Source organism: Podarcis vaucheri (assembly GCF_965113315.1).
Source record: "Podarcis vaucheri genome assembly, chromosome: 8".
In the NCBI taxonomy this organism is placed as follows: domain Eukaryota; kingdom Metazoa; phylum Chordata; class Lepidosauria; order Squamata; family Lacertidae; genus Podarcis; species Podarcis vaucheri.
Genome location: NC_138766.1, coordinates 47013893 through 47041322, shown reverse-complemented (window position 1 = coordinate 47041322; position 27430 = coordinate 47013893). Strand labels below are relative to the sequence as shown.

At 39.9% G+C, this 27430-nt stretch overlaps 1 protein-coding gene and 2 long non-coding RNA genes across 17 annotated transcripts in view; 1 reads left to right on the top strand and 2 right to left on the bottom strand.

Moving 5' to 3' along the window:
* LOC309539219 overlaps positions 1–27430 on the bottom strand; it is a 342474-nt gene that overhangs the window by 29396 nt on the left and 285648 nt on the right. The window lies entirely within an intron of this gene.
* Positions 115–25704, top strand: LOC309539216. 2 transcript variants are annotated; one of them, XR_014222769.1, is made up of 3 exons: positions 115–3264; positions 4643–4728; positions 25659–25704. It is a non-coding gene; the product is annotated as an uncharacterized lncRNA (long non-coding RNA). The 2 variants fall into 2 exon arrangements; XR_014222770.1 differs by lacking the exon at positions 25659–25704 and adding an exon at positions 21697–21737.
* DLGAP1 (DLG associated protein 1) overlaps positions 10312–27430 on the bottom strand; it is a 294134-nt gene continuing 277015 nt past the window's right edge. For 13 of the 14 annotated variants that reach the window (XM_082235141.1, XM_082235134.1, XM_082235147.1 and 10 more), the window contains 4 exons: positions 25650–26068; positions 18870–18961; positions 16539–16691; positions 10312–12878 (listed from right to left, as the gene is read on the bottom strand). In XM_082235141.1, the coding sequence (XP_082091267.1) occupies positions 12669–12878; positions 16539–16691; positions 18870–18961; positions 25650–26068 (874 nt within the window). In that variant the 3' untranslated portion in view covers positions 10312–12668. The remainder of the gene's footprint in view (positions 12879–16538; positions 16692–18869; positions 18962–25649; positions 26069–27430) is intronic. The other variant, XM_082235138.1, reaches the window with a different exon arrangement.

The following is a 27430-nucleotide window of genomic DNA, read 5'->3' as shown; positions in this document are numbered from 1 at the left end:
CCTGTGCACTGTTGCTTGAAAATACTCTTCTCCAAGCCAGTAGTAACGAGGTGTTTTTCAGTAAACGTTGGGACCTACAGGCCATTGGAGTGGAAGCTATTGCTATAAGTCAGGTTTGGTTGTTGCCATCTGGAGGAGGGCAAAGAATTTGATTAGATCCAGATTTGCCAGATCGAAACTTCACTGAATATTTCTGCTGCAAGAGTGGAGACAGTTTTCCCTGATTCTTATTTCTTCTTTTAGCTCCACCTGCTGTACCACCTAAAAATCTGTTCCAGAGGGTTGGTGGGATCATCAGGAACAAGTTGGAACGGTGTTGCTGGGGGCTGCAATGGATAAAAATCAACTTTCCTTCTTGCTTCAGCAGGGAAGCTCTGCTTGGCCTCAAGACCTTCCACAGCTGGAAATCTGAATTCAACCCATCAACTTGAGTTGGTGTTGATTAGATTAGATGTTTCAGATGTGCATTTGCTATGTTGGCTCATGAGGTAGTTTTCAGAATTTGCTGACAGCTCAAGCTGCACTTTAAATGTTGAAGCAGAATCGCTGTTGAGTAATTCCATAATCGTTTGAAGGCTAACCGCTGTATTTCCATACCACTTCCAGATGCAGTTATCTGCAGAAAACTATACTGGAAACTGAAAATTGATCACTTGTGTACCAGAGGTGCCAGCAGGAGCCCAGATCTCTGGGTATTGTTCTGTGTTTTCAGTTACTAGTATCTTGTACTGAGGCTGCAATCCTGCACAAACGAAGTATCACTCAATGGGGATAACATCTGAACAGACCTATATAGGACTGCATTGCAAATGAAGTTCCTGTTGTCCAAGGTTTACCTCTGTGTGCTTACAGATGGGGGATTTATATTGCTACTAAAAGGGGGAGGTCATTCACAGCAATAAATTAATTTATTGGCTCCCCCCCTAGGATAAATCCAGATTAAGGAGGGAAGGGAGATGGGTTGGCATTTTGATGCTAAACACAATGAATGGATGTGGTGAAAAATATGCATGCACAAGGAGCATCCATCCCACAAAAAGCACCCATCAGGAAGCATCCTATTTGTAATTCAGTTTTGAATTTGGTTTTAAAACCAGTATTGGTAATGAAAGGCATAGTAATTGGTTTAGAAATCTTACTGTATGAACCAGAATAATGTAAAGGTTATCATGTTGAGAAAAACAAAACAGAAGTAATGATGGGATAATACTTTTTATTAAGATGCAAATGAACTTTCAGTTCCCCAGAACTTTTCTTCAGCCTGGATGTCTTTGGATCTGGCCAGAGTGCTCAAGTACAAACACAACGAAGACTTGTTTCCATGAGCTGCTGTCATTGGGAATGGCATCTAAGGTATAACAATGGATTTGTTGCATATCCCTTACAAATTACTCATCAATCTGTGCAAACAGAACTTACTGTTCTGCTGCTTGGAAGACCGGGCAGGGCAGGTGGTGGTTGGCACATCTCCCTGAAATGCTTTGTTCCCGACTCTTTTAAAGCATCAGTGGAAACAAAACCAATAAACCCTACTTTCATCAGTAGCATGCTGCATGTTCAGATCAAAGTACAATCTATGAAGAGCAGGTGCTGAAACAGTAACCAAACTTGGGAAGGTCCCCCCACCCCTAGCTGCTGCTTAAACCTTTAAGACAGAGGCAGTAAGAACACTCACATTACGGACCGCAGCATTATGATTGCAGGGTGCTAGCTTCTGGTTTGTGGAAAAGTACCTGCTCGACAGTAGTTAACGGCACTTCTCATTTTGGATGAGCGAATGAAAATCAGTGGCGAAAGCGTGTGGCAATGGAGAGCTGGTCAAAACATTGGCTCAGTTCGCATGCAATGCTAAGCAGATCCATAACAGTGTGTCAACATGTAAATGTGCCGTCTTGAAGATTGCGGCTGCAGTTATCTGCTCCTGCTGCTGTTGCACTTCCCTGTAAGAATAACTGGGTGGAATCTGATGTTATGTGAGCAGAAAGCAAGTTCTTGCAATGGATAATTTCCATAGAACACAGTTCACCGTGCTTAGCAGATTCCTCCGACACTTTGGAGAAGTTTTTTTGGGAGCAGGGTACAGGGGGGCTGCAGTGGGGATGAGGGAAAAGGAGAGATCCACTGATGTGAGCTGTTGCCTGCTGCAAACAACCCACCAAATATCGTGAGTGTGCATCATAGAACAGCAAACCATAATATACAGAAGCATTTCTTGAATCTGTGCCCTCAGGAGACATTTCATACAGAATCCACCTTCCAACAAACCTGGTAGATTTCCTTTGGAACAGGTAAGTAATATTCTCTCTTGCTGGAAGTTTTGTAATTGGTAGTTGTCCTTTATGCAGCTTTGGGGAAATGGCACTGTGGGGATGGGGGTGGGGTTAAGGAGGGGACTAATAGATAGAATTGTATTCACAGGGTGTCTTTGTGTGCATACAGGTGTGTGCATAGGTATATCATAGTTGGGATTGTGGTAGATGGAGTAGGTATGTTACGTTTTGAAATCCATTGTTGTGTGCAATGTACTGGAAGAAAGGGGGGAAATGGTTGTGTTGTCAAAAGCTGATTTCATCTGTGCTACATCTGAAACAGCAGGTGGGAGTAGGGTTTTTTGTGTGTGTGCTGTTGTCTGCCAACAGCCAATCAAGTGTCTTAAGGCCGAGTGCTGATGCTTCATTTCAGTGCTGGACAAAGGTAAGTGAGTGGTGGAGACAGGTTGGCATTTTTATGCTATTGCTTGGATGTTGTAACAAGTACTATGTAATGCAAAGCAATTAGAAACAGCAGCCAATAAAATAAAATCTGCAATAAAAGCAAAGCACATCCCAAGAGCAGAAATCTCTCAAACCAAAAACACACTGCAAACAAGACAAGGGACCCAATGGATCTTCATAGGAAGGATATTTAACAGTCCTGCTCCTACCACTGAAAAGACACAGGTACCAGCTCTCACATGGCAGTAGGACCATGAGCATGCCAGTCTTAAGTGGTTGGCAGGCTCATGGGGGTGGGATGTGATGGTGTTGTAGGCTAAACCTAATTTTGTGCATGTGCCACAGTCAGCAGACCAGATACCCAAAGCCAGCTGCTTGGCTGCATACACAGATTTTTTTAAAAATTAAATTTTTGATTCATATTCTGAGAAGACTTCCAGTTTATATATCTGGAACATATTTTCAACAAAATAAGCATTTGCTCTTGATAAAACGCTTGACGGCTATGAACTGCATGACCAGACCACCCAGCCAAGCAGCCTTTTGTTGGGTGAGTATTTTCTCTATTTGGATCATTCTCTTGATTGCTTCTTGCATATGATTTATGTAGTTGCTGACTCCCACTCAGATCTAAATCTTGAAGTTGTTCTTGGATGGGCTTAATTGGAGAGGGGGTTGATTTTCTAAGTGGTTCTCTACTGTGGGGGTAGATGGGTGGGAGATTTCAAATATCATTTCCTAGAGTACAGTATGGTAATACACATTAGAATAAATGCACCAACACTACAAACAAGTAGAGACTTGTTTGTAGTGTTGGTGCATTTATTCTAATGTGTATTACCATACTGTCTCAGAAAACAGACTAGCTTCTTTTGAATGATCCCCAACAAAACTTGTACATAAAAAGATGATTACAAATGATCCAGTCATCTATCTCAGGGAGAACCTGTGGCCCTCCAGAGGTTACTGGACTACCTCCCATTATCTCTAACTATTGTTCATGCTGGCTAGGATTGACTGGCGTTGGGAGTCCAACAACATCTGGAGGTCCATAGGTTCTGGGTTCCTAGCATATCTCCCATTATCTTGTCTACGGCCCTCAATAAATCCCTCTTCCTCATAATTAGCTTCAGGTTCCTGGGCTGCAATCCTAACCCCACATACCTTGAAGTGGTGTTCACTTCTCAGTACGTTGGCTATATTAGGATGGAAGCCTGTCTGCAAAAATGTGAATAATGAAAAGGCTTTAGTGCAGAAAAGTTACCTCAGAAACAATATAATCAGAAGTGGTCAACTCCCTGCCAAGAGCCGCATTCTCATGGAATTTTTTTTAAGCTGCTTTCTGGGGCAATGAGTATAACTGGAGCCCTCCACCCCATGCCCATCACTCCTGCTTACTTACCTGCATGAAATTAGGCCAAAAGTCCTATTCACTACTAAGGCCTCAGGTTCAGGTTGCCCACATTACAATAGAAATATTCAGCCACTTTGTTAAGTCATTGACCAAAATACCACCTGGACTTTATGACCCAAGAGTCAGTAACATTACCCTGTAGTATATATCGCAAAGCAAACCCATGCAGCAGACTTCCAATGTTAGGAGTTTCCCCCCGATTGAAAAACAGCTACGGAATACTCCTAGATTGGACAGAGAAACTATTTCCCCTACAGACAGTTGGAAGACTGTTATGGTCCTGAGATATAGACCAAACTAACACATGCAATGGGAAATTCTTGAAAAGATGCAATGCTGTGCAATGTCCATGGAGGTGTCGTTGGCATGAGCTACTTTCCCAAACGGTTCTGGTGATTTTGACCACATAAACTGCGAGAGGCGTACAGTTGCTTGTGTCTTTGGATGTTATGATGACATCATGCTTGCTGTTTTTTACATTGTCATCAATACTAAGAGGCTGAAATATTTCTAGGGTACAAGGCACCAAATCAGCAAAGATGAAATATCTGAGCAGCTGTACACCCAAGGATACTCTGTGAACTCAGCACGACAGATCATGTAAGTGGCATTGTTGCTCGTACAAGTCTTAGCAGAGTCAGTTTGAAATTCCACCTTATAATTGCCTCCACACTGTAATTGTCTCACAGTGTTTTCCTTATGCCATTGTAAATGACCTTGTCAAAAAGGGCAATATTAATTTGCAAAGAGGGAATGAGAGTTTATATTGAAAAGTCACAGCTCTTACAAGCAGTGCATTATTTATTTTATTAATTTGCTCTTTTTTACATTATGGGAAACATTAATCTATTTACATTTTTTTTCTTGTCCACACACCAGATAAGTAGATAATCTTATGAAAACCCAATTCATAAAACCACACAATGCTCTCCATCTCTCCATTTAGAGGCTTTGCAAGTTGTACCACTTTTTTTTCCAAATCGAAAACATACTGATGATTATCATGATTGGGAATGCAGATAGAATGCACATATGTCAGTGATTTACATTCTGGTTTAAATATGCATTATAAATTAGGAAAAAAATCAAACAGTAAGTTCACAAATACAAAGTTTAAATTAAAGTGATAGTGCACACCAAAACCCTAATGGAGCACCCAATAAATAAACTGAAATATATTACAAATAACTTATTACCATTTTCCTTTTCACTATTAAAATGTTTAATCCATTTTCTCATTGGTCATTACAAAAAGATTAACAGTATTTTATGGAAACATCTGCAAAAAAATATAATAAATACTTTTCAACTTTTGATGTAGGAAGCCATTTTTGTTCATATCCAAGCAGCCACAATACGCCCAACAATCTTGTAATTTAAAACCAAAGAAATTCTGGGAAAAACAGTTTCCCCACAGATTTGGACTTAAAAAACAAAAAGAAAGCCAGCATGTCCAAATAAAATTAGAACAGGAAGCACTGATCCGGACAAAATTAAGCACTTTTAAATTCCATTAATTTCAGTGGCAGAAATTTGAAAACATGTTTAATTTTCCCATTGAAATGAATGGGACTTGAAAATGCTTAACATTGGCTGGATTGTGTCCTAACAGCAAAATCCTATAATGCAGGTCTGAGAAACCTTTGCTCTCCCTTCCCAGGTGTTGCTTAACCACAACTCCCATCAGCCCCAGCAAGCATGGCCAATAGCCAAGGATAATGGGAGCTGTAGTTCAGCAATACCTAGAAGGCCAAAGGTTCTCCACACCTGCTATAACATCTACCCAAAAGTAAAACCCTATTGAGCTTAATGGGACATACTTTGTAGTAAGGATTCTGCATAGGATTGCATTGTAAATGTTATCACTGTACATTAACTTTTTTCCCTTCTGATTTATGGTGCTCTGTAATCAACATGTGGCAACCATAGCAAATATAACTTCACTTTCTAACAGGTAGCCTGATCATAGACTTGAAATACATCGTCAGGATTGGGTTACTGCCCACTGTGCTCTCACACGCTCACAACATCCTCATGTTCTATGCAAGCATTCAGAATTTGGCTGCCAGCTGAGTTTTGCTGAAAAACTAGGTAGAAGTTATTTTTCCATCCACACATAGAACCCATATAATTTGAACGACCAGGCATCATGCTAACAGATTCTTTTATATTTCATACCAAAATTATGATGTATAAATACAACCATTCTAGAATAAAAAGTTCTGGCACTGATCCTCAACATATTTACCTAGGTGTAAACCCAAGGAAAATAATTGGATTTTACTAGAAAGTTCTGAGTGTGTGTTCATAGCAGATGAAAAAACCAGATTCATTGCATCGTTTTAATTAGAATTGTTTTCAAGCTGCTTGTCAACCAGTCTTAATTCCTGTTTCATGGGTTCAAATAAACAGATATGTCGCTGTGAAAATGGCCTTTTCTTTGGGTGCTGTTGTGTGTACATGTTCATACAAAGAGTCCTCAAAACTTTTAAACAGAGAGCAAATATCAAGGACCAAATATGGGTTACTAGTGGAATGGCTCCGAAGATTAAGAAGGTAGAAACCTGCCCAAAAACCTGTTCCGACCATAACGCCGTGAAGATGGAAATGAAATTTACAACAACTGGTCAGTTTAGATGGAGAATGAATGACACCCTATTTCGAGATAGAGAGATCCACATGAAGGCCCAAAAAACTCTAAAGGACTATTTTGAAATCAATCTAAAGGGCGAGGTGGAAAAAAGAGTGATCTGGGACGCAAGTAAAGCTGTGATGCGAGGATTTTTGATTCAACAAAATTCAATAAAGAAGAGGAAACAGAATGAGAAAAAGGAAAATTTTTTGGAAAAGATAAAAGAAGGAGAGAAAAAATTAAGATCAAAACCAAAGTCCCAGGAGATTTTGAGGGAGATTAAGTTGTATCAAACACAATATATGGAATTGATGAACCAAGAGATAGAATGGAAAATAAAGCAAATGAAACAAAAGACATTTGAGTCGGCAGACAAATGTGGTAAACTTCTGGCATGGCAACTTAAGAAAAGACAGAAATTAAATACAGTCACAAGTCTAGAAGTGGATGGAAAAAATATATTTAAACCCAACGAGATAAGAAATTGTTTTGTGAGTTACTTTAAAAAACTTTATTCCCAAGGATTACAAAATGAAGAGGACATAGATAAATTCCTTAATAAATATGGATTACAAAAAATCTCTCATCATAGCAAGGTGGATCTAAACCAGAGAATAACAGAACAAGAGATAGAGGGTGCCATTCAGGACATGCAATTGGGCAAATCTCCAGGGCCAGACGGACTGTCTTCCAGATACTATAAATCTTTAAAGGAATGGCTGATACAACCGTTAAAGGAAGTTTGTAACGAGATCTTAGAGGGAAAAAAGGCACCCGAATCGTGGAAAGAAGCATATATCTCACTCATACCAAAGACAGAGACTGAAAAGACTCAACTGAAGAACTACCGCCCAATTTCGTTACTGAATGTGGATTACAAAATTTTTGCAGACATTTTAGCAAAAAGATTTAAAAGAGTACTGATGGAGAAGATTCACAGAGACCAAGCAGGCTTTCTCCCAAAAAGACACCTCTCAGACAATGTTAGGAATATAATAGACATTTTGGAAAAGTTAGAGGTGAACATAAATACTAAAGCAGTTTTGATATTTGTGGATGCGGAGAAAGCCTTTGACAATATTTCATGGAGTTTTATGAAAAAGAATCTTCATGGGATGGGGGTAGGACAAGGATTTGAGAATGGTATGGGTGCAATATATTCCGAACAAAAAGCTAAGTTGATTGTAAACAATGTAATAACTGAGGAACTTAAGATAGAAAAAGGAACACGACAGGGGTGCCCAATTTCCCCATTGCTTTTTATTTCGGTCCTGGAGGTGTTGCTGAACATGATTAGAGACGACCAGCAGGTTAAAGGTGTAAAGGTCGGAACCAAACATTATAAGTTAAGAGCGTTCGCAGATGACCTGGTTTTGACCTTGCAGGAGCCAAACACTAGTACAAAAAGAGTGTTGGAAATAATCCAACAATTTGGACAGGTAGCTGGATTTAAATTGAATAAACAAAAAACTAAAGTCTTAGGGAAAAACCTAACAGATATGGAAAAGAATAAGTTTCAAGAAGAGACAGGTCTGACGGTGGTTAAGAAGGTGAAATATCTAGGGGTTAATTTAACATCTAAAAACTTGAATCTGTATAAGGACAATTATGAAAAATGTTGGTCAGAAATTAAAAAAGATTTAGAAATATGGTCAAATTTGAGATTGTCAATGTTAGGCCGAATTGCAGTGATTAAGATGAATGTATTGCCTAGAATGTTATTTTTATTTCAAACTTTGCAGATTATTGACAAGATGGACTGTTTCAAGAGGTGGCAGAAAGATATTGCGAAATTTGTCTGGCAGGGCAAAAAGCCCAGAATAAAATATAAAATTTTAACAGATGTAAAAGAAAGAGGGGGATTTGCCCTGCCGGACTTAAAATTGTATTATGAAGCAGCAGCATTCTGCTGGCTGAAAGAGTGGATGCTCCTCGAGAATACAGATATCTTGGACTTAGAAGGTTTCAATAATGCATTTGGCTGGCATGCATATCTATGGTATGACAAAATCAAAGTGCATAGTGCCTTTAAAAATCATATTGTAAGGAAAGCGTTGTTTAATGTTTGGATGAGATACAAAGATCTGTTGGAAAACAAAATCCCTAGATGGTTGTCACCCTTAGAGGCTAAGGCCCACAAGAAAGTTAATATGGAGGTCGGATGGCCAAAGTATTGTGAGATCTTAGAACAGGATGGAGAGAAACTGAAATTAAAGAGCCATGAAAAATTAAAACCCAAAGTACAAGATTGGCTCCACTACTATCAAATAATGGAGGTTTTTAAACAAGACAGGAAAATTGGCTTCCAGGTGGAAAAATCAAAACTTGAGACAGAATTGTTAGAACCCAATATTAAGAATTTGTCAAGAATGTATAACTTGCTGTTGAAATGGAATACACAAGACGAAACAGTTAAATCAGTTATGATTAAGTGGGCACAGGACATTGGTCATAATATTATGTCTGCTGACTGGGAAAGGTTGTGGAACACTGGTATTAAATTTACGGCATGTAGTGCTTTAAAGGAAAATGTGATGAAAATGGTCTATAGGTGGTACATGACCCCAGTTAAGCTAGCAAAAATTTACCATTTGCCTGATAACAAATGTTGGAAATGTAAGGAAACTGAGGGTACTTTTTATCATCTTTGGTGGACATGCCCGAAGATTAAGGTTTTCTGGGAGATGATATATAATGAAATGAAAAAGGTATTTAAATATACCTTTCTTAAGAAACCAGAGGCCTTTCTCTTGGGCATTGTCGGCCAACTGGTGCCAAAAAAGGATAGAACTTTTTTCATGTATGCAACAACAGCAGCAAGAATACTGATCGCAAAGTATTGGAAGACACAAGATTTACCCACCTTGGAAGAATGGCAGATGAAAGTGATTGACTATATGACATTGGCGGAAATGACGAGCAGAATTCGTGACCAGGGAAAGGAGACTGCGGAAGAAGACTGGAAGAAATTTAAGATTTATCTTAAGAACTATTATAAACTTGATGAAGTTTAGAATGTCGAGATTCTACAGAGAGAAAGGGTTGCAGTAATATAAGATTAGATTAAGAAAGGACTATGATGAATTAGGATGGGAAAAAACATTTATATGTTGCTATAAAACTTGGACATGAGGATGCAGAAAGGGGAGGTATGGGGAAGTCCGAGGAAAGAAGTTTATGAAAGGACATTTTGAAATTATATTTGTTTGTTTGTCTGTTTTTCTTTTATGTTTGTTTGTTATAAAAACTCTTGTAAAACCAATAAAAATTTTATAAAAAAAAAAAATAGAATTGTTTTCAAGCTGCTTGTCAACCAGTCTTAATTCCTGTTTCATGGGTTCAAATAAACAGATATGTCGCTGTGAAAATGGCCTTTTCTTTGGGTGCTGTTGTGTGTACATGTTCATACAAAGAGTCCTCAAAACTTTTAAACAGAGAGCATGGCCATATATTTAAAGGTGGCAATTGGCACTATGTAGACTGAAACAGTGTGTGAGCCTTCATTGCTACTATAGTTTTAGAGAAAAGTGTTGTTCAGATAAAATAAAATGTATCCTAGCAAATACAATGTGATTGAAATCCGTGCAAGTCAGACTTTCCACGATTGGTTCCTGTGATGAGTTACACTGGATTTTTTATCATAATGTTTAAAGTCTTTAAAATATTGAATTATTAGCCCTTTACTTGTAAAATATAGCAGTGATATTTTGTGCCCTGTTTATAAACATATAGCTTGGATATATCAATGGCTTTGCGAGGTAGCAAATTCTCTAGTGGCTTTATAAATGTTTTATGAAAGTTTTCCTTGCCAGAACCTATTACCTCTCCCAAATTCTTGAATAAAATTAAAGCACTGTGTAATGTGACACGTCCTGATAGGATCATGTATATTTTCAAAAAACTTTTTTTCCAATGCAAATTCTGATGTTTTGAAATGTGAACTATACAGTTATGTCAACTATGCAGTCAGGGATTCCACAGTTGGATTGTGTTAACAGTAAGGGCACTGAAAGCCATCTCTGGTAAGATGCAGAGTACAGATTATCAAGTCAATCGGGGTATTTTGTTACCATACCATCTCTTATTTGCAGAATGCAGAACTCTCCTGGTTTTGTGACAAGTGAGGGCCACTAACGGTCATGTTCAGTATGGGTGTCAAGGAAGATGCTCCAAAGACCAAATGGGCCAGGATTCTTAGCGTGGCACATGGGAGAGCACTATGTACAGGCTAGATCCATGTTCTACTGACTTGATTCAATAGATCTGAACACATCAGCTCCACAAGGGCATAATCTGCTAGCTCTATAATGCCTTATGGCCAGGACTCATATCGTATCTGGTTTTCACCACTCCTCCTAGTAGGATATTGGATGCTAGCCTTAAAACATTGTGGTGCCTGGCAGGTCTTCATGCTCTCTGCCAGCATGCTGGTTGGTAGTGGCATGGTCACTGTTGTTCCCACCTCACCCTGGTCCTGTTTCTGGGAATTGCTTTCTAGCCTTGATTCCAAAGTGTCTACAATTAGGCGTGGATCGCATTCTTAAAAGAATGCTCCACAGATAGATGTTCACCATCTGATGTGTTGTGAGAATTCCTTGATTTTTCAGAATTTAAGTATTTTCTATTTGAAAGAAGAAACTGATGTAAGCAGTTTGATATGTAAGCAGTTTGATTCGTAGCATACAAATACAAATTTCATTTACAGCAGTGTTTTCAGCTTTGGGCCCCCAGGTGCTGTTAGACTGTAATGCCCATCATCCCTGACCATTGGGCTAAGCTAAATGGGGATTATGAGAGTTGTAGCCCAACACAATCTGGGGACCAAAGGTTAAAGAACACTGATTTACAGCATTTCAACAGCAAATGTCTGTGTGTATATGTGCAAGATCAGAAAGTCTTGACAAGGCTTGGACACCAACAAAGCCAAGGCTATTTTTGCTCCCCTTTTATAACCTGATATATTTCATATATTACCATAGGAATTGGCAATATAGTACAACCATGAAAAATCTTACTAGTTAGACAGTATGATTCTAAGATTTCTTTAATTTAACCTCCACCCATCTTTGCATCCAAGTTTCCCTTTTATTGCCTTAAAAAAACCCCAGATTATTTCCTTGGAAGATTGATTTTACAGTCTTCTCCTGATCAAAAAAGGATTCTAAAGCAACACTGAGGAAATAAAAATGTGGCAGTTTGTGCAGCTGCAGGTCTTTTACATTTCATCTGAAAGGTTAACTTCAACTTTTACTGCAGCACACCTACCTCTCCAGCTCCTTCCGATCAGTCAGGCGAGAAGGTATGATTTCTTAGGAATGAAATAATGCGTGCCATCTTTTTAAAATAATAATAATAATAATAATAATAATAATAATAATAATAATAATAATGGTCATAGCAAGAAGGGATTCTGAGCTAGATCTGCTTTCATCATTAATTAGGAAGACAACAGAATCCTAAAGGTTTACCCTGCAATACTGAATTTCCAAAATACTGTATAATTGAATATTGCTGTACACTAGATAACAGACTACCTTTAAGGACCAAGAATGAATTAATTTGTGTATCTACTGTACAGAGGTGTGTGCATGTATGCTTGTTGTGTATGTGTGTGACTTCAACTGTGTGTCTGTGGGATTCTTTACATGAGGCAAGGTGGTAGCATCAGTACATGTGACAAAGCGTTAGGCTGACATGGGCAAACCTTTAGAAAGCAAGGGGAATTAGCGAAAAATCTCTTGGAGGATTGACAACTACGCCACAGAAGTGTTACTTCATTGGGAGAGAAGAGAGAGATAAAGGGAGAGGGGGATACAAATACTTATTGGTGTCTCTGAGCATGGACCTAGGAGGGCAGATTATACAAGAGATGTTTCTTGCCATTAAGAGTCCTCTTGGTTGGATCCCTTCATAGCCTGGTCTGGGCTTCGGGGATGTAAATCTCAATGCTTTCGGCGCTTTCAGTGGCTGAGTTCTGACGGACAGACGCAGCTCGTTTGGCAGCCATCAGCCGTTTCCGGGCCTCCTGACGCTGTGAGCTCTCCAAAGAGCGTTCCCGTATGAGTGGCACCTGACCTTTCGATGGCTTCTTTGGCACTGGAGGAGGGGCCCTTCTCTCCTGATCAAAGCAGAAGGTTAATGACATTATACAGCTTCTCAGGGGAAAAATGAAACAAAAAAAAGAGAGGTGGGTGTGGAAAAAACAAACAAACAAACTAAGATAGGTCAGTAGTTAGAACACACTCTTTTTTTTACCTAAAGTTTGTTAGTTCTTATCTGCATTTCTTCTTCTTCATTGAACTGACTTTTTATTGAAAGAATAACATAATCTTAAGGCAAAATAGGGAGGAACTGAGAGCAGTGCTTCATGGGTACTGTGCATCAGCTACACACACTTGGTGCTGAAGCTCCCATCGCTAAACATTGTGTGTGGTTCCCTCTGGGAAATCTAGACTCCTCTTCCTGGTACCAGAGACTAGAAAGGAGAGCATCTTAAGCAGAACTTGGTAACACTGCTTAAAGCAATACAATGCCATAAATCTTAAGATACTAGATGCAATTTATGTCACCCAACAATTAATGAAAGAGTCTTGGGATTTCTTAATAAAATTAACTCATCATATTAGAATAGTGTGTAATAGGTATGAAAAGACACAAATAATGAGGTCCCCTCTCCCCCTTTATATACAATAAACATACACAAGACTAAATGGGCTTACAACACTGAGGACTTATGGATATATTTCACACAATCATATGAACTAGCAGCCTGATATTAGTTATCACAGCAAGAATTTTGAAAAAAGGAAAGAAAAAAAGAGAGCATGTGCTTAGTGGAAAAGCTGACCCTGGCAACATGATACACTCTTTGGGTATTGCTATAAAAGTGCTTCTGAAAGTGTAGCATTGTGCTGAATTAGCACCATAAGTAAACAATTTAATTACAAACTCAAGAGTTAGTGGGGATTACTTAAAAGGTATTCTGAAAGCATACATTAGTCATTACTTTGGCATCCAAACAAGGTTAACAAGGAAAAAAAGGTGTATATATACACATGCTATATATACATATATACACACATATATATATATAAATTCAGAGATGGATATTTTCAAAGAAAAATGTATGTTACATCTAAACTTGCAGGGCTCTACAATACAAAGTGCATGTCCGCAGCCCCTAATTTTTAAACTGCATGGCCTTCCATCTGGTTCATGCTTTCTTAAAGAAGGGGTTATTCATTCCATTACACTACATGAAGTTCATCCTAGCTTCTAACTTTACCATTGTTGATCAAAACAGCTTCAGTTGCTTACGTTGTAAGGTCATTTTAATTGAACTTAATTTGTTCAGAACATTCTATTTGTTTGGCATGCAAAAACTGATCTATGTTCTTTACCCAAGCTTAGGAAGTGGATGAAGGATAACAAGCACAAATACAAAATGAACTCACAAGTGTTGCCCATCTGTCTTTTAAATGCAGAAAATGAACCACTGTTTTAATTTAAGATCCTAAGCATTAACCTGCCAACACTATGGTTACTGTGCACTACAGAACCTCCCCCTGCCCCCATTACAGGTTGTAGAAACAGCCTCCTTTTAGGGAGCTTAACATTAAAATAATCATTTTCTTAATACTGTCAATAAATACCTTTTGCCTAATGTGTTATTTTGGCATCTAATGACAAGTATTTGGTGTGGTAGGAACGCTAAGCCACCTCAAGTTCAATGGGGCTTCTGAGTTGATGTCTCAATGGTTGTCCTGTAAGGAACTCATAGAGGTAATTGATTGCCTCTATCTTAGTCTATGAAAGAAGTAACCACTTGCAGTTAATACTATCATTTCGATGAGTAACTGTACTTTGGGGAGTTTTGGGGGAGTTCTCTTCCCAAACTGTACTTTGGGGAGTTCTTTGGGGAGTTCTCTTCAAAACCCTGACTTTCCCCCAATGAATTTATCAAAACCAGCTAGCATCTTTCTTTCTCCTATTCAGCATCTGTAAGGGTTCAGCATTATTTGTCTTAAAAACGCAGCATGATGTTAGCCAACCACAAAAAAGCAGAAAGGTTCCTGCATGGGGTGTAAATATCTGAGCCTGCCTGTTATGTATATGGATAACATGCTCCTTCCCCCATTCTTTACTAATACTTGTTCCTAAAAACACAGATAAATGTTCATTTTAATATTGAGTTTCTGAGGGAAAAATCCCAGTTCTGAGAGGAAAACAAAAATGTTTGCAGTGTTTATTTGATGGCAATTATGAATATCCTTCAAAAATAAGATGTGAACATATCTGAATGCTACACTAATGACACCAACTTTGTTTTCAAAAAGAAGACATATGATGAAGTAACTGCAGACAAAACTGGTGGGAGTCTGACTGAAGATAATTAAGAGCAGATTCAAATGCCTTTTACAAATAGAGGGTGAGCAAATTGCCCTTCCTCTTCCAGAACTTGTTTAGAATGTGTGAAACTGAACCCCACTGCACTTTCTTGTACAAATGCAAATAGACAGTTGTGTGTTTTTTTCTAGAAGAACCCAGAGCTCCCAGTTCTGAATTGCTATTTGCTGGTCATATACTTTTGAAAACAAAGTTTTGAACACATTGAAATAAGCTTCCCAACTGTTTCATATGTTTGCCTCTGCCTTAATTTTGTGGAGAAGCTAATATTATTATGGCTATAAGGGCAACAGTGTATTAGATATTTTATTTAAATATTTCATTATTTTATGCCTTATTGTGGAAGAAAGTATTTTAGGAAAGAGATTCAGTTCTTTCCAAAATGTCGTTCCCTCCCCATTTTGGGCTTTGCGGGGTAAGAAGCAACATTTGTTTCACACAGAAGTTCTTCTATTTCTCAACTACCTCTGCCCACATCACTACTTCTGTTGTATCATCTGAATATTTCTATTTCATATTAACTAATTAAAGCTGTTCCTCTTTCACTGGTGCCAATGTGAATTTGATGGGACGATGCCCAGCTTTTAAGTGCTTCTAGTGCATGGCAACAATAGATTTTTGACCAATGTCTGCTCCTGACACAAATACTGAAAACAAACGAATAAAAACAAAGCAAAGTGCCAAAGCACAGTAAAAAAATAAAGCCCAACTTATTCTAGGAAACACAGCAGAATCTTCATTTACCATTCTGTTTAATGTTTCGGAACTAGATTGAGTTGAATTAAGTAAGTAAGGTGAACCCAGTTATGAGGTCTCCCTCGAGGTAAACAAACTAGATCAATGACATGAGAGGTTTACCATGTAACTTTTATGATGGTCCACTTTGAGAATACCCATACATTTATCCCAGGGAATGGGAACTGGTTATAAAGCCAGCGGTGATTACAGAACTTCCCTAGTTTACTTGCTGACACATTTCAGAGTGCATTAGTAAACAGAAGTCTTAGGCTAGGCAGTACTACGTACTGTCCATAGTATTTATTTAAAATTTAAGAATCAGTATATGAGGCAGTTCCTTCCAACAATTGATTATCTAATATGATTATACGTTAAGTATAATAAGACAAATGAGCACATTCCCGTTATTCAATTCACAGAAACAAGTTTGCCTTAAAAATATGCCTGAAACATATTACAGAAAATATCTCAGGTGATTATTATGTAAACATTGTTTTTCTTTTACAATGAGATTAATCTGATATGAGCTCCATTTCATGTTTTTAACATCACTGCCGTATGCAGAGGCCTATTTAATCTGTCCAGTATTTGTGCAGGGCTTTAAATGAAGCATACAAAATCGACAATGTTCTACCTTCTTGTCATGTGGATCCATCTGTTTCCAATTATTGGCCTTTAACTGATGAAGTTCATCAAATTTCATACTAATATTTTCTATGGACAACTGCAGCATATCCCAAAACCCTGCTAAATCCTGGGAGGCTGGTCTCGGATGAGCATTGGGATTCTGTGCAACAGAAAAGAAGAAAGAAAGCATGAAAGAAAATATTTTGTTCAATTTGGGGGGTGGGGAAAAACTTGAAAGAGTCCATTGGTGTATGACTTTTTATATTTGTCTAATGACTCTGAGTCGCTATATCTGACTCACCTGGTTTAGTGAGATTGGCTAATTATGCTAACTAAACTGTAAATTTCACTGAGACAGCCACAGTGTTTAAAGTTTGTTAGGATTTCAAATTATCCTAGATGCAGTTTAGTAAAGAAGGCTTGTGAGTCACTCTGTCTTCAAAGTGAATTCTATAATGGAAGGTATTGTTTGATTCATAATAAGTTATGGTTGCCTTTACTGTTTCACTGATTGTTACCTGTGTTTTTGTAATCTACAGTCGTACCTTGGAAGTCAAATGGAATCTGTTCCAGAAGTCCGTTCGACTTCCAAAATGTTCAGAAACCAAAGGCCAGCTTCTGATTCTGAAGATCCTGCAGCCAATCGGAAGTCGTGAAAGCTCCGTTGGATGTTCGGTTTCCAAAAATAGTTCGCAAACTGGAACAGTCACTTCCGGGTTTGCGGCGTTTGGGAACCAAACTGTTCGAGAACTAAGCTGTTCAAAAACCAAGGTATGACTGTATATGTAATGTTTCTGTATTTTGCCCTAGCCTCATACCAAGAACAAACTTAGTTGGTCTCTAAGGTGCTACTGGACAGTATTTTTTTTAATTTTTAAAATATATTTCTATTGCCCTAGCCTCAGTCATGCATTACTAGCTCCTTTTTAAAATGACCCAGAAACTTCAATTGGCACAGAATGTGGCTGCATATGTGCTATTTGGGGCCAGATGGTCAAATCATATTACACCAAATCTCTACTGACTGTACTACTTACAAGAATGTTTATAAAAAGCTGTTTTTTACCATTAAAGGTAGTACCTGCACCCGAAACAAACCTGTCTGTGCTTTCAGATCAGCGCCATAGACCCTGCTCATTTGGTCCATCTTTAAGATCAATTTGACTGCCAGGTGCTAGGGACAGGGCCTTCTCATCAGTTGCCCCTGCAACATCCTCCCAAGGGATGTACTGTTGGCCCATTCAGTTGTAGTGTTCAAAAAGACTTATAAAACCCCCATACTTCATTTGACTTTTCACTAATGTGATTTTTGTACATGCTCCCATGTTGGTGTTTTATTATTCTACTGCTGTGATTCGGCAATGGTTTTGTATTTATTTATAATATATTGTTAATTGTGTCTGTGTCTCCACTTGCCAATATTATAACCATCTGTTAAGTTTGTCGTAAAAGGCTCTATCTGCACTATACATTTAAAGCATCGTCATATCACTTTAGATAGTCATGGATTGTGTTTTAATTGGCTAAAAATGGCAGCAGTGATGGTGAGAAAGTCTTGCTTAGGGAAGAATGTTCTGGTGGCAGTGGAGGCTAGGTAGAGAATCATGGCGCCTGGTGTTCAGGCAGCATGATGGGGGAGGAAATGGCTATGGCTTGCCTTAAGTAGACCTGCTTTGTTCCTTTTTATTTGTGTGCTGGCTGAGTAGGATTATTCAAAAAAAGAAATAATAATTCTATTTTCACTAGAGTTCAAAGCCAAAAAGGCTAACCAACTATCACCATTCTATCAAGGGACTTGGATTTTACATTCACATAGCAGTGTTCCCCTAACTCCTGACACAATTCAGTCACTTTATGTACTGCTGCAATTCATCTGCAGCCCAAACGGTACCATCAGGCTTTAAATGTAGATTTATCTTTTAGCCATGCCCTCAATCAAATGAATTTCTGTTGCATGGTATGTTGCATCACGTATATGGTCAACTGCTCACAGAAATGCTGTGAGACACAACTAATGTCACTTGGGAACACAGAGTAAAAGGTGTTCTTAACGCCACTTAAGAAAACTCTTGAGGGTGTAAAGTGGCAAATTTTATGGAAGGAAAATCTCGTGCTGTTGTTATTAAAGCGCATCCCTAGGTTTCATGGTAGCAAAGAAAAGCATGGCTGCAGAACACTGTGTAAGTTAAAAAGCCAATGATAACAACAAGAAAGCCATGCGCTCTGATCAAATTACACATAACAAGCTGTAGGGAACCCTTACATCTCTTTGTACATAGTGTCAATGTCTGGATCTAGTTAAGGTGGTGAAATGGTGCCCGTAATACATGTTACATACCAGATTTTCTTCACACAGTTCTCTGAACTGATAAAATTTCTGAGCCATGAGAAGCTGTGCACTGCCAACTGCTGCTTGAATTTTACCTAGAACTTGAAAAGAAAAGAGAACATGAGAAAAAGCTGGTCACACCCCCACATTTAAGCGCTGGTTTAGCAGGGGTGGAACATGGGGAAATGCAGCTCTCGGACTTTTCTCAGCACAGAATCAATGGCGTCACTTTCTGGAGAACCAGGAGAGCTGATGGGGCTCCTGCTCCATGCTAGCAGCTTAAATCCTAATACTTCTTCGCAAGATTGTTTTTAATTTTTAATTATAACCTAAAGTTTGCATTTCAGCTGGCTGAGTATCTTTTGCTAAAGCTTGATGTCTCTTACAAGTCGAACTTAGAAGGCAGCACCACTAAATTAAATGGAGCTTATTCTCTGCTAACTGTGCATAGTATTGCTGCTATGCTGAACCTAATAAAAGGGTTTTCATGCTATATACTGCTGCTCTTCAGGAAGTGGGTATATATAATGGATCAGCACAGCTGCTTGCATCTTTTGAACTCTGCTTGGATACACTGCTATGGATTTTCATTGGATAGGTGGCTACAGAGGCTGTCAGGATGAGCTCCTGAACTTCAAAGCGTATCAGTACACCACTGGGTTTGAAAGAAATCACAAAGACATCTGTACTTAGGGCTGAGAGGCCTGTGCAAGTATTCTAGGTGAACCCTTGAGGCAGTGTATTTTGGGGATGTTCCACCACACCTTTGGTAAGAGGTAGATTGCAGTGGAAGAGAAAGAAGGCCCAGCAAAATTGCTGCAGATGCTGGGATGGAGTTAGAGGATTGCATAGCAGCAATACTATGCACAGTTAGCAGAGAATAAGCTCCATTTAATTTAGTGGTGCTGCCTTCTAAGTTCGACTTGTAAGAGACATCAAGCTTTAACAAAAGATACTCAGCCAGCTGAAATGCAAACTTTAGGTTATAATTAAAAATTAAAAACAATCTTGCGAAGAAGTATTAGGATTTAAGCTGCTAGCATGGAGCAGGAGCCCCGCACACAATTCAATAGATGGGCTTCAAGGCACCCTGTGAAATCAAGAGAGATCCTGGGGCACAACCCTTTGACTGCATCAGCTACAGCTGTTTACGGTGGCAAAATTTAGGGGCTGCTTTTGCCCCAAAATATATACCCCACATTTTCTGGGTCTACACCCAGTGCGGCTTAACCCCAAGTCTCTAAGCTGAAATATGACACAGGGCTGCAAATATAGAAAACTCTCGTATTCCCTTGCAATAGAACAAGAAAGAGCATAATACAGAGAGCAAAGCTAGGCTGTACTTTCAGTAAGCCTTTTAGTCAGACTAAATATGCAAGCATAAATCGAAAGCACATTCTTAGCCCAGTGTAGCAAAGATCAGCTGCTGGGGGACAATTTGAGTAAATACTGAATATTAAATGTGTGAAGCTTGAGTAGGGAGCTCTGTTACAGTCCTTCCTCAGGAACATGCAAGAAAAGACTGACCTTTTCAGTTTGCTCCCTCACTTTGGACAACTGTGAACTTCAAGATTTAAGTGGAATACATCCACTGTGCCACTCAGGGTATTCTACACACTACTATTATTGTTTGTAAGGCTTGCGTGTCTAATTCCCTGTGCACTGTGCTGAAAATGTACCCCTTGGTGTGTCTAGTCCTTTATTCATCCTAATGCGCAAACCACTCAACTGAAAAGAGCCTTCAATAGTGGGGAGGAGTTATTCTGAGAGCTTTCATGTGGTTCCCATTGTTATGAAAACTCTTCCCACTGCTTCTACTTCAGAACAGCTGCCTCAGCTGGAGCTGGGCCATCTGACACTTCACAAGGCATCTCAAGGACTGAAAGGCAGGATAACGGGGAACTGGACGGAGGCTGTCTCTCAACTTTGCCTCGGGAGAGAGTTTTTGCATAAAACAAAAATTGCTCTGGTGTTCATACCGGTCAGACAAGTTGCTTGAGAATGCATTGTTTGGTTTGGTGGTGCAGCGTTGCTTATACTTGACTGAACAGTAACTGAATAATCTTGATTAGAATAATCTATTCCAAAACCATAGAGAGAGCAGGAGAAGAGAAAGAATGCCTTGATCAGTGACTGGTTTATGACAACATCCCAGCTGATTTTGAGATGAATGCTGAGGCTCTTCTTTACAGAGGAAGCTTCCTTATTACAGAGTTAGACCATTGGCCCAACTGTCTAAACTTGGAGTGGCCGATCTTCAAGCTTGAGGGATCTACTGTGCTTTCCCCTGGAACCCTGAGGTCTACCAGCTGAAGTCAAATGCAAAGTAGAAAAAGGGGTGGATTTACACTTAGATAAAAGGCACAAGGTACCATTGAGTGCATGCTGCACCCAGTACCAGAACTGTTCTGCTTGCAGTCATCACACACACACAATCAGTTCCTGGTCACCCACTTCAGCAGCTCGATTTGGAAAAACAAACAAACAAACCCACCCCAAACAACCGTACTTGTTGCTGTTCTTAAACAACTGGGAGTCAGAAATTACAGTATTGGCAATCCTACTACAAACGTACTGCTTTATTTATCCATCCATCCAGGCTATATCCCACTCTTCCTCCAAATGAAGCCCAGGGAGCCATTTAGAAATCCTTGGTTTAAATTGCCTTACAGAGAGTAGTTCTTCGTGATTTCAGACAGGAGTCTTTCCCTGCCTCACCTGGAGATGCCATGGAATGAATCTGGGGCTTTTGCCATGCAAAATATGTGATTTATCACTGAGCTATAGCTCCTCCCCCCATCTCTTTTGAGGGATGTGCTTCTCTTTCTGTTCCCAGTGTAGATCATACTCCAAGTGAACCACAGCAGTTTTCATTGCATAACCAGGTCTTAAACCACACTGAAATGGATCAAAATAATCTGTCTCATCCAGGAACAACTAGAACTTGAGATGCCACTACATCTTCAAGCAGTGTGGCTCATGATGGACACTGGTAATTATCCAATATGGTGGGGTTTAAGAGAGAATTTAAAAACTGCAACAATAACAGCAGAGGTCTCACCCATAACCACTTAGGTCAGTCCACCCTCCTACCCAGCAGCCATCTAAGTTGGCATGGTTATGAGCCATTTTAAAGGTGAAGTTGTCACAATGAGCTTTCAAATCATTACCATCTCATAGGCTAAGATATAGCAAGTATTTTACCAAAAAAAGCTCCATTGGTTGCCTCTGATGGTCAGGAAGGGCCATTTCTTCACCAACCATCATATCCATGCAATAGGCCTGCAAAAGGATTCTAGCCTACACTTGGTCAGATTGACTGGGACATTTCCCTATTCTAGAGATCAAGCAGAGCTTCAACAGAATTGCCTGCTGAGACAACAGGCAAACCCCCAAGGGCCATTAAGAAACCAAACACCTCCATCTTTCTCCTGGGGTATACAATTTTAATTGTCTTATACCCTTTCAGCATGTCTGGGTGTCTGTAACCCTATCAGGTCCCATCACAGATGTTCCATGCCCAGATCACTATCATTCCACCCATCAAAGAAAACAGAACCTAGGCTCTGTGCGTTGAAGGATGGTCTGGAAGAGAGAACAACTGGAACATGGTTGAAGTTATTTCCCATGCAATCACCTGGCCATCTCCCACAGCCGTATCTCCCTCTCCTCTCCATTACTAAAATGGCTACTCACAGATTCAGCCATCTCTCCATCCTCTCTTAAAATAAGTCTTTTGCACCAGTAGGGGACAGGAATAAAGTCCTAATTGGGCTGTGTGTTAAGGAACCACCCAACAGGCAAGAGCTAAGAGTAATCATGGGAGAGAAATGGAAGCTGCTGTGCATAGTGGAAGGTGCAAATCTTGCAAGATTCAAGTAATTTAAGAGGACTTAATTAGCTTGGGTTGTGCTTGGTCAAAAAAGGGTATCAGGGTAAACCAAAAGAAGCAGGAAGAGAGCAGTATTACTAATCAACATATAAAAGCTGGTGTATAAAAATATAATGCACTACTACTGTTAAAAAATTAAATGGCAACAAGTGTGAATTAAGTACAAAGTTAATGCATTAGTTGCTATAAATATGTTAAATAGATATGACATGCAAAAACAAAAGTATAGAAAGCTCCACTCCTAAGTAGGTAGCAAAGTTGCAGCAAATTTCTATGCTAGCTAGCTAACTAATCTGTGATCTCTCTAGCTAGAGGACACCAGGTGAGCAATCAGAAATGTACCAATTAGATGGTATCCTTAATTCATTTGTAGGGCAGGAGATGGAAGAAAAATGTATACCTATTAAAAAATGCCCCACCTACAGGCAACTTAAGCAAAGAGGCAGGCTTCCATGTTGGAAGTATACTAGTGTGAAGTTCTCCTTTCCAGTCCAACAGTATGGCTGTGTGTACACCTTTACACAAAGCTGAAATCCTGACGATCAGCTGCTCAGGATGCTACTTTCAACTCTCTTTCTCTCCTGCTCCCCCTTCTGTACCAAACAGACGATTAGAATGATTTCGGCTTTTAAATGTGTGTGCAGCTCCTGTCACTCAGTGTGCATTCCCTTGTATCAAGAACAGATCCCTTCTTTTAATTCAGTCATTTGCAAAGGTTCACACTGTTGCATGCACACAAATCCCAGGCGGTAGATTTGTGTTCATGAACAGATGTTGCAGTTTTGATCTTAACAGAATGATCTGCGCTCAAATCGTTTGTGCAGAAAGACCTGACTTTAATTTGCTTACTGCTCCTGTTACAGATAAGTGAATTTGGAGGAAACCAGCAAATTTTAATATAATACAATTTGTGCATAATTAGCTAAAGAAATATCTCCTGCTGTTACTGACTCAGCCTGAAGCCACTGACAGTCTAGCTTGTTTTTATGTGCAGCAGCAAATTGCATTCCTAACTAGAAACATTCAATCCCATCTGACAGTGTCGTTCTCAGTTAGATAATACCAAACGTGTCTATGTAACATACAAGCCTCTGTCAAGCAGCCCTGACTGAGCCTTCTCCTCCAGACAGCTGTTCTGTACAAGGGAGCATTGTCTGAGGAACGCTTGTATCATCTTACTTTAAGGAGCGGGGGAGCAACTGTTCTCTCAGCTGCCAGGATGTTGAGGAAACTTCAGCCTCTGCAGTTTTCTCATTAGTTTATTATCTGACCAGTTAAACCTGCAGACATTCTGAAGCTGTGAAAATCATTTGTGGGTCCACTAACAACTCTCTCCACAACTTCAGCAAAATTTGTATGGCAATTGCACATGCTGCTAAAGTTTAAAGCAACAGACATTTCAGCTGTCAGTGCTAGGCTTTACCATAAACTCTTATTTGGCTCTCTTGGTTAAGAAACAGCTGTCCTTTCAAAACGATGTGCTTGTGGCAAGCAACTGTAATCCTGCAGGTTCCTTGAGAAAGGAATTGGTTACCATAATAATAAGCAGATAGGGAGTTGAAATGGTGAGCTGTATGGCCTGGGGCTAGAGTATCTCAAGGACTACCACTTCTCATATGAACCTGGGGCAGTGTATAATTACAGTGGTACCTTGGTTCCTGAATGGCTTAGTTGTTGAACAAACCAGATCCCGAATGCCGCAAACCTGGAAGTGTTCCGGTTTGCAAACGCTTTTCGGAAGCCAAATGTCTGACACTGCTTCTGGTTAAGTGCAGGAAGCTCCTGCAGCCAATCAGAAGCCACAACTTGATTTTCAGACTGTTTCAAGAGTTGAACAGACTCCTGGAATGGATTAAGTTCAAGAACCAAGGTACCACTGTATACCAATTCAGACTATTGTTCCATCAAGCTCAGCATTCTCTACACTGTTTGGAAGCAGCTCTTCAACATCTATCCAGCTCCATGGTCTATGCCAGTTGTAGCCAAGGTACCTGGCAGATGCTGTTGGATCCCAGCTCCCATGAGCTTCAGCCAGCATGGCTATTGGTCAGCAAGGACGACCAGCAACATCTTGTGAGGGTACCACATTGGTATCATCGCTAATGTACACTGACTGTCAGTGGCTCTCTGGGGTATGAGCCTGCCCATACAGGAACTTCTGCCATTGTGGTATTTGTCACTTCATTAGCATGCCAAATACGGCATAGAATGGAACAGAAATTTTTAACCATCATCTGGAGCAACTCTTCTTCATGTGTCTCTGCCAATGCATATTAGGTGACTGAGAACTGGGCATTCATAGCAGTGATGGCACAGGTGTTGGGTTTTTATTTGCTGGCTGGTTTAAATGTTCACAAGTCTACACACACACACACACACACACACACACACACACACACAGTATTTGAAGTCATTGTTCTATATTTTCCACCTACTTAGAGGCAACCAGTCCCAATGTTGTATTTCATAACCATATAATATAATTTTAGGGGGACTTTCTCCAGTTTATATATGGTCTTCTTGACAAGACTGCAAGTCTTGGAGTGCTGCAACAACCTAGATGAATCCTCAGATTATTTGCATTATTAGTTACTGATGTGAAATCAGAAGATATACGAAGCTGATGCCCAGTTGTTTTCAGCAGCCATAAGGAATATCTGGGAATTAAAAGGTTTTGACATTCAAAACATTAGACCAGGGATGTGAATGTTCTGTCCTCCAGATGTTTTCCAACTATAACTCTCATAATCCCTGGCCATTGGCTGACTGGGGCTGGTGGGAGCTGGAGTCCAGCAACAACTTAGAGGGCCACATGTTCTTCACCCCTATGATAGACTTAGATGGGGGGAAATGGCAGAATACATGTCTCTTTGTATATCGGTATTTGAACTACTTACTTTCTTCAGGCAGGTGATTTTCTTGTTCTTCTGTCTCCATCTGTTGGCACCAACCTTCCATACGCTCTCTCTCTGCTTGAAGAAGCTTCAAGAACCAGTGTCCATCTCTGTGACACACTGACCTTTGAACAGCTTCAATTGGATCTTCCGTTATAGAGTCAATCCAGGGATCCGGAGGAGGTAAAATGGAAGGATCAAAATCTCCATCAAAGTCATCGTCCACTGCACACGCGTGATAATGGTTTCCAGAGCCCTGTATGCTTACAGTGGAAGTGCTGGCATCTCGAGAGTACTGTCTTGATATTTGCCCAGGATAACTATCTTCTTGAGGGTCCATAGACATTTCAAAGTTCTCATGGAAATCCATGTCTGCTTGAACGGCTGCTGTAACACTGTTGGACCTCGTGAACCTGCGGAAACTGAACAACACCATATAAAAAGCTGTGGGAGAAATTCAACATTGTGCTGTTACAAATGTTCCATCACTGCAAGCATATCTGCTTGCCTGATGAAACAATTGCTCCCTTTCTCCCCTTGTGCACTGTTCTGGCGGTCTCTCCCAGTGCCCCCCCCAGTCAACTGGGGACTGAAAGGGGGAGAGGGGTAAGCCCTACTGCTCTAGCAGAAACTTTTTGAGGTCTTCCACTAATGCCATCAGTTAGTTGAATCTGGCCCTTAGACAACATAGATAAAAGCAGGTGAGAATACAGAACAATGTTAAAATTCTTTATATTCACACGTAGATTTGCCGGATTTAGCAAAGAAATGCACTGCTTTTTTGAATCAATATCTCATCAGATTTGCAGGCTGACTTAATTTTGTTTTTGAACCGACAGGTACATAGCTCCTTTTTATAATCCCGCACATTTGTTTCATTGGTTAATAATGGCAGTACATGTAACTAAGGGCATTTCTACATGGCAGTTTATTGTGGACTTGGTGTTGTTGATGCAAGCAACTTTTCTGCAGTGCCTACACAATATCATGCTCATCAAAATGCCATCTCACATCTTTGCTCCCCCCATTTAAGTTGCATCTATCATTCCCGTGTTAGTTTTTTATTTGTACATGTTGGATTTTTCACGGAAATGGCAAATCCGGATTAAACAGGGAACAAAGATATGGGATAGTGTTTTAATGAACATGATGTGTCAACATAGCAAAAGTCCTGCATTCATGAGCAGCACTGAGCCCGCAACAAACTCTCGTGTGGAAGTACCGTAAGTTTGAGTCTGGTCACATTGATGTTCCTCCTGGACCTCCCAGCATATCAGATGATACTCCTCTTAGCAGCTTGTGTGTGTGGGATTTTATCAGGGTTTAAACACCTTTTGCCAGGATAAAACATGGCTCTTCTACCTTCCTCCACACTTTAGCTCTCTGTTTGGTTTCTCCTGAAGTCGGCCAAGAATTGGAGTACTGACCTGCTTCCCCACATGAATGCTCTGCCATTGTTAGTGCAACTTGACAGCTGTGAAGATTACACACCCCACCCCACTGTGCAGAAGGCCTCCTCAGTCAATAGCTCCCTGTCTATGGATACACTTCCCCCCAGAGTAGTCTTCTCCAGCCTGGTACCTTCCATATCTCTTGAGACCACCAACTCCCATCAGCCCTAGCTGGCGGGCATCAGGTCGCTGAAGGCTTCCCATGGCTCCAACACTGTTCCGCTATAGGTGCCAGCTGAAGCCCCACCTTTTCCAACAGGCATTTTGATGCTGGGGGGGGGGCTGCCTAAATCCCAGGTGTTGACAAATTGCTTTCATTTTATTACCATTGAT